Below are 8126 nucleotides of genomic sequence, written 5' to 3' on the forward strand. Positions count from 1 at the left end.
GTTTTCACTCAGAGGATGGTTGGAATCTGGAACACACTGCCTGAAGAGGTGGTAGAGGCAGGAACCCTCACAACATTTAAGAAGTATTTAGATGAGCACTTGAAACGCCATAGCATATAAGGCTACGGGCCAAGTGCTGGAAAAAGGGATTAGAATAGATAAGTGCTTGATGGCTGGCATGGACACGATGGGCTGAAGGGCCTGTTTCTGTGCTGTATAACTCTATGACTCTCTATGACCAAAGCCCAATGTAAATATGTTAATGAGAACTCCCGCCCCTCAAGCGCAGGACACACAGATACCACAAATTCTCCAGCTTAAAAATAGCAACAGGTGTGTGTAGGTGCTTTTTTTTTGATTTTTAACATCTTCACTCCCATCATGGGGCTTGATATCAAACCCATTATACTTTTTCAGTGTTTTGTAGCTATTGCAGTCTATTTTATTTTACTTTTTATTTTCGTTTTAATTTATTTTCCATTTAATTGATTGTTTGAGAAATTCTCTGGAAAAAGGAAAGAAATGCTTACATTTATACAACGTCTTTCACAACCTCAGGACCTCCCAAAGGGCTTTACAGCAAATGAAGCACTTGTGAATTGTAGTCAAGGTAAGAAATGCAGTGGAGAAATTGTGCACAGCAAACTCCCACAAACAATAATGTGCCAATAACCAGACCTGCTCTGTAAAATTCAGGTGCATGGCACCCATTCTTTGGGCGCTACAGATGGCCTTAAAGCTCCTGACACAAGTTGTGGCAGACATCATTTTGGTGAGAGCGCTAATGCATGCGAGTGCCCGCCAAAAGTTTACAGAGCAGACAGATCGTAACCTCAATCAGCGTGTAACACTGATTTGATGCTGGCACTGCCATTTTGGAGCTGAACACTCCGGCCAATGCCATCTCTTAATCACACACAGCTGAAAACATGCACACATGTTCAGGAGTAGGAAGGAACTCCTTCCACCCTTCATCCACCCCACCCCCCACCGTGCCATTTAAAGGGAACATCAACTACTTAACAGTTAGTTGCTGGTTGATTTCTTCTGGTTGCATCTGTAGTTTATAAATCAGAAGAAATTGTGCAATCAGGGAGAAGTGGGATGTGAGAAGGAGGATTAGGTATCAGTATACCGTCATCTTCAATGGTTTCAGCCCCACTGCTGGTCATGGTCTCAGCAATGGGCACCCCAATAATGGCCAGTGCCATCTCCTCCATGGGGGTCAGGACATGCAGGTGTACCTCTGGTTAGCTCCTGCTCCCTCTGTTCATGCACCAGCTTGTCCAACAAGAGAGAGAGAAGTGTGTCAGTGAGTGAGGTGCAGTCTATTTGGGTGATGTGGCTGTCATGGTTGAATAGCTGTTAGTGTGTGCAAGTTGTGAGATGTGGCTGTGAGGCTTGTAGCAGTGCTAAGTGTGTGAGGGTGAGATGAAGCTTTCAATGCAAGTATAACCCTCCTTAAGTAAGGAGACCAAAGCTGTACGCAGTACTCTAGGTGCGGTCTCACCAATGCCCTGTACCGCTGTAGCAAGACTTCCCTACTTTTATACTCCATCCCCCTCACAATAAATGCCAACATTCCATTTGCTTTCCTAATTATTTGCTGTGCCTGCATGCTTGCTTTTTGTGATTCATGTACAAGGACACCCAGATCCCTCTGTACAGCAGAATTCTGCAGTCAAACTCCATGTAGATAATATTCTGCTTCTGTATTCTTCCTGCCAATGTGGACAACCTCACATTTTCCCACATTATACTCCATCTGCCAAATTTTTGCTTACTGACTTAACCTATTTATATCTCTTTGCAGACATTTTGTATCCTCGCCACAACTTGCTTTCCTACCTATCTTTGTATTGTTGACAAATTTGGCTACAATACGCTTGGTCCCTTCATCCAGGTCATAAATATAGATTGTAAATAGTTGAGGCCCCAGCACTGATCCCTGTGACACTCCACTAGCAACAGTTTGCCAACCTGAAAATGCCCCATTTATCCTGACTCTCTATTTCCTGTTAGTTAGCCAATCCTCTATTCATGCTAATATATTATCCCCAACACCATGAGCTCTTATCTTGTGTAGTAACCTTTTATGTGGCACCTTATCGAATGCCTTTTGGAAATCCAAATATACAACATCTATTGGTTCCCCTTTATCCACCCTGCTTGTTACATCCTCAAAGAACTTTAATAAATTTGTTAAATACGATTTCCCTTTCATAAAGCCATGCTGACTCTGCCTGATTGTATTATGATTTTCTAAATGTCCTGCTGCTACTTGCTTAATAGTGGATTCTAGCATTTTCCCAATGACAGTTGTTAGGCTAACTGGCCTATAGTTTCCTGCTTTCTGTTATCAATTCATCCATCTTGTTATGAATGCTGCATGCATTCAGATAAAGAGCCTTTAATTCTGTCTTTTTACCATTTTCCCTAATCTGACCTTATTTGTTGATGCACTCATTTTATGCTCTGTCCCTTCCTGTCACACTCTGGTTATCACTACCACAATCGATACTTGCCTTGTCTTTTCTCATTAACTTTCTAAATTTCCCCTCATCTGAATCCTCCCCCTCACTATTTAGTTTAAAGTCCTCTCTACAGCCCTAGTTATACAATTCGCCAGGACACTGGTCGCAGCGTGGTTCAGGTGAAGGCCGTCCCAACAGTACAGCTCCCTCTTCCCCAGTACTGGTGCCAGTGCTCCATGAATTGAAACCCATTTCTCCCACGCCAATATTTGAGCATTCAACTCTGTGATCTTATTGATCCTATGCCAATTTGCTTGTGGCTCAAGCGGTAATCCAGAATTATTGCCTTTGTGGTTCTGCTTTTTAATTTAGCCCCTAAGCACTCAAACTCTCTCAGCAGAACCTCTTTCTTAGTCCTCACTATGTCGTTGGTACCCACAAGTACCATGACAACTGTATCCTTCCCCTTCCACTCTAAGTTCCTCTCCAGCCCCAAGGAGATGTCCTTAACCGTGCCACAGGGCAGGCTACACAGCCTGAACACTTTCCCTCACTATTTAGTTTTCGCCCTCTCTAGAGCCCTAGTTATACAATTCGCCAGGACACAGGTCACTCTCTCGGCTGCAGAGAACAGTATCTATCCCCTATCTATACTGTCCCATACTACTACTACATTCCTTTTTACTCCCCCACTTGAATGATCCCCCGCACCATGATGCTGTTGTCAGTTTGCTCATCCTCCCTGCAGTCCCTGCGCTTGTCCACACAAGCTGCAAGAACCTCGAACTTGTTGGACAAGTGCAAGGGCTGAGGCTCCTCCGTCGCTACCTTCTGAATCCCCATACCTGCCTCACTAATAGTCACACCCTCCTGACCTGAGAACAGACCCAAATCTGACATACCTACCCTAAGGCGCGTGCCTGCCTTCTGGAACCAAGTTTCCAGATAACTTTCCCCCTTCCCGATGCATCATGGTGTCCGAATCTCAGTCTCTAGCTCCAACTCTGAGCCGAAGTTCCTCGAGCTGCAGACATTTATTGCAGATGTGATTGCAGTGCATCACATTGGTATCCACCAGCTCCCACATGCTACAGCTGCAGCACATCACCTGCCCTGCCATCTCTATTGTGTTTTATTTAACTAATTAGGTTTCAAGTTTAGAGATATCACTGATAATTTATAGTTATGAGTAGTTTAACTAGCTACAAATTTAATACAATACTTATCACACCACAGTACCAGTTTAAACTACTTTCCTAGATTAGAAAGGGAAAAAAAACCTTAAAACTCACCAACCAATCACCTAGCTGTTCCCTAATTAATGCCTCTGGGTTCAGCTCTCAGGTCTTACAGTCTCCTGCTCCATCTCTTGGATCACTCCTTGTTGTGTAAAAGACTACAACAGCACCTCCTCCCTCACTCCACCGAATTCCTACATTTACCAAATTCCCGAGTTAAGCAATCTGTCTCGCAGCACTCAGTCGAGCAGAACTTCTGTGCTACTTTGTGACAGGGAAACCTGCGTTTATCAAATGAAGTCATCAATCGTTAAGGGCTAAATACAATTCTAAAAAATGCACAGATTTTCATCAAAAAGAACTCCAGATGTCGCAAGAGCTGCAAAAAACATATGGAAGTTTACTCTACCAAGTAGTGCAGTGATCCCAGAAAAAAAAAAGATAGACAATATTAAAAGCTCAAGTTTGACAAAAGAATAGCTTACTGTGCAAGATCTTTAGGTCAAAAAACATTACAGTAGTATGTGTGCCCAAATCCTCAAAAATCCCTCTGTTCACTTCCAGATAACTTAAAGCCAGCTGGATAATGTAAACAGAAGCAAGGTTCCAGCATGATTGTGAAAGATGGAGATATTAAGTCACTGGGGCCTGTCCCAATGCCCTAGATTCCCAGGATATGGCTCAGAAACAGGGTCAAACCAAGGTTGTGTTACCAGGATTAGGCCATGGGAAAAGAGTTCTTGTCATGTGCTCTGTTGCGTTTCTCATGAACACATCTTCTCATGGATCTTAAATGGTTACTGTGCAATTATTATTTGAATACTTGAAGCTGGTATTTCAACAGTCATCCTCACGAGGAATATCCAGCATCAAAGCTGGAAATTTCGTCACGTACACAGGGGCCTTTTGAGTTTAGGGAATATTGCAAGTAGAAGGTAGCCATGCAAAGCTATTGGCCTAGGCATTTAGCTGTCAATACATGTTTTCAGGTGCTTACTGACCTTCTGTGCCTCAAATATGGTGAGCAAGAAACATTATGCTCATTATGAGACAGAAGTGCACTGCCTGTCATATTAGTAAAGGCCAGTGCCCACATCTGAAACAGGCACTAGATTTTCTGCATAAGAAAAAGTCAGGGGGCCTATTGCCTGTTTCAGGCCCACTTTTGCAGGATTGGTTTGCCCTGAGGCACGGGCTGCACTCGGGAAAACCAGGTCAGATGTGGCCAGACAGGTAGGTGTGCTCCTCCCGAACCCACATTCAAAGAACATGAGCTGTTGCTGGCCTCCGTTCCCCATCAGACCAACCTACTCACCCCAATCCCCACCAATCACCGCCACTTCCCTCCCCTTCCCCCACCACTACTACCTTCCTGACCTAACAGTGCCTGTTCCCAATTCTCCCCTGATCCTGAAACCCCCCTTCCCCCAATCATTGGACTGATGTTAACAGAGCCCAAATCGGTTGCAGCTTGGGCCTCACAATTCAGGTGCAGGGAGTCTTATTTCCAGAATTTCTAGTCCATTGTCTTTTACATGATTCATCAAAACAATTTCAAAAAGCCATTAATAGAGGATTCAAATCTAAACAATATAATTGTAGGTATTGGATTTGGCCTGCTGTAAAATAGTATCACCCAAATGTAAAGCCTAAAATGTAGGTTGAGCTTCCAATGGTTAAAAGTGAGTGACTGGACATTTAATAAGTTATGAGAAGCGAAGACAGATTTCTTTTTTGGCAAAATTAACAAGTATTTTCACAAATGTGATCAATTTATATGCAGGATTGACAAAATGTATTATTTGTACATGGCCCAACAGGAAAGCAATTTTAAAAAATTTCCTTTACAAAAATGGGACAAGCTAAATTGCAAATCTGAATTGGATCAAAATTCCTACCACACACAATTTGACTGAATTACGATTTGGAAAATGGTTTTGGCACTTCTGGTCATACCTGTGAAAACAGGTCACAAAGATGATCACGTTGCCAAAGTAACGGTGCTCTCATGCAGCCATCACTATTTCCAAATTCTCCTTCAGGTGTCCGATATGCAAGCTGAAAATTCCTGCTTCTTAAAAATGTTACTGCAAACAGAAATTATATTTACAGTTTGTTATAGGACTTTTTTTTTTTACATGGAACCTTTAGATAATATTGATCCTAGCAACAGAAACAATAAATGGAAAAAGAAAATGTTTAAATGTAACCACTTGGCATCCTTTCCTCTCGCCAGATGGTCTGGCTGCCTTCAGAGCATTCCTCCGCTCAGAATACAGCGAGGAGAACATTGAATTCTGGCTGGCTTGTGAGGACTATAAGAAAACCAAGTCACCTGCAAAACTGACTTCGAAGGCAAAGAAGATCTACTCAGAATTTATTGATGTTCAAGCTCCAAAAGAGGCAAGTATTTGATTCTTAAAAAAAACACGAGACTGCAGTGACATAAAACGTTTAAACTTCTTACTCTGAACTGTAGACAAGGTTATATCTGACCTAAAGCATTTGCCGAATTTCAGTGTACTGAACAAGTTCCCAATCACAATCCCACCAAACAGGCACCATGCAAAATTACATCACCCTGAGGCAGTTATTATAAATCCATTTGATCATTACCTGGATTGAGCTTAAAAATATCTTACTTGCTTGCACATTAAAAGGGCCCATTTCTTTACAAACAAGAAGTAATTTGCTTTCCAGTGCATCACTTGGATGTAATCTCATGGTGACAAAACCCACATAGAAAGTCTTGCATTTATATAGTGCCTGACACCACCTCAGGACATCAAAGTGCTTGACAGCTAATGAGGTACATGGCTCTTTTCTTGTTCCAGGCCCCTAAAATTGGTAATTGAGAACAAAGCCCATCTCTGGGCAAAAATGTATCTCCTTCAACTGTGCTTTTTCCAATGTCTGTACATGTCCACAGCTTCCAGCATAAGCTTGAGTTGGTTCTCTTTCTCAGGTAAACATCGATTTTCAAACACGGGAGCTGACCAAGAAAAACCTGCTGGAGCCAGCCCACACCTGCTTTAATGATGCGCAAAAAAGAATCTACAGCCTGATGGAAAGGGACTCTTATCCCAGATTCCTGAGGTCAAAGGTTTACTTGGATGTGCTAAATCAAACACAGAGCAACAGCCAAACACAAAGGAGGTTCAGCTAAGAAAGGCTGCACAAAGCAAAGCATATACGCAGAGTTCTCTCATATTCCATTGTCTGCGCCGTTCGAGTCATGAATTTTACTCTGCTATTGTAAATTATTGTTGCCGTGATGATGGGATAGATGGAAAACATTCCTCATGGTGCTCCCTTGCTCTTGGTTTCCAACCATTACATGGAATGCAGTTTCTTTTGACAGCAAATCTTTACCCAAATGGACTTATCCCAGTGCCAGTCTCCTGTGCCCCAACTTACCTTTGCCGTAAAGTTATTTAAAGATATTTAGGATAATATTTTGTTTTTTTAACCATCCAAGGCATGTCGAAACAGCATTCCCTACCCTTAAATCTTTGAGCTGTAAAGGCGCTAAAAGATCAAATATACAACGTTTTAGTGCACATATATTTAAATGTTCAAAGTGAAAACAGTTGTTTTAAATCAAGGCATTAGTGTTTGTGATACAATGGACATTTGTTGATTGAACACTGTGTACGTGAAAAAGACACATTTTTATGAAGTGCATTTCCATTTGTATATTTATCATCCCCATCCCCTTCAGTCTGAGTGTATTTATTAAATGAGACAATGAATAAAATGTGTTTGTGAGGAAGAATTATTGTCTTTAATAGGATAACCTTGTTTCTGGGCCTGTGTGACCTTTATCATGGCAATGTATAAACTTTGAACAGGAAAAATTGTTAATTCCAATTGCAGCAGGTTGAACTACAATAGCATATTGAACTGCATTTTAATACATTTACCTTCCAAAGGCATGGGATGTAGTACACTCATTATCTGAATGGCTGCCTTGTGCTCTAAATCAGTAGCCCAGTCAGTGTTCTTAATGCTATAGAAATATAGCAGAGTAGAAGCTTTTACTCAAATCTTTAAATGAAATTCCATTGAAAAGTACATCCACTTATCTAATCATGTGCTTCTATTTCCCCCTCCTTTTCAGGAGGTTTTGATTTGTACAGTGTATGGTGCCTCAGGTATTTTAACCGATCCTAATACCTGACTTAAGTGGCCTTTCTTCACATCTGTAAACCGAAACAACAGCCATTCAATTACCAGAGATCCCACAACCATAGCTGATCTTTCTTTACTTAAAGTCTGCTTGCATACACTTTTCAGGAGCGATCAATAGGAGGGATCAAGATTGAGAACCTTTGTTGGTTTTTCCTCTTCCCTAACCCTGGGGTGCCAGACTATTTGCAGTACCCACTTCTCCTGTCCCAGCTAAGATCAGCTG

General features: G+C 41.8%; 1 protein-coding gene across 1 annotated transcript in view; it reads left to right on the forward strand.

Annotated features, from left to right (window-relative positions):
• Positions 1-7434, forward strand: part of LOC137372569 (regulator of G-protein signaling 8-like) — a 59077-nt gene extending 51643 nt beyond the window's left edge. The window contains exons 5-6 of the mRNA XM_068036502.1: positions 5949-6115; positions 6678-7434. Of these exons, the coding sequence (XP_067892603.1) occupies positions 5949-6115; positions 6678-6878 (368 nt within the window). The 3' untranslated portion in view covers positions 6879-7434. The remainder of the gene's footprint in view (positions 1-5948; positions 6116-6677) is intronic.
• Positions 7435-8126: the final 692 nt, after the last annotated feature.

This window comes from Heterodontus francisci, chromosome 8 (genome assembly GCF_036365525.1).
Source record: "Heterodontus francisci isolate sHetFra1 chromosome 8, sHetFra1.hap1, whole genome shotgun sequence".
Lineage (NCBI taxonomy): Eukaryota > Metazoa > Chordata > Chondrichthyes > Heterodontiformes > Heterodontidae > Heterodontus > Heterodontus francisci.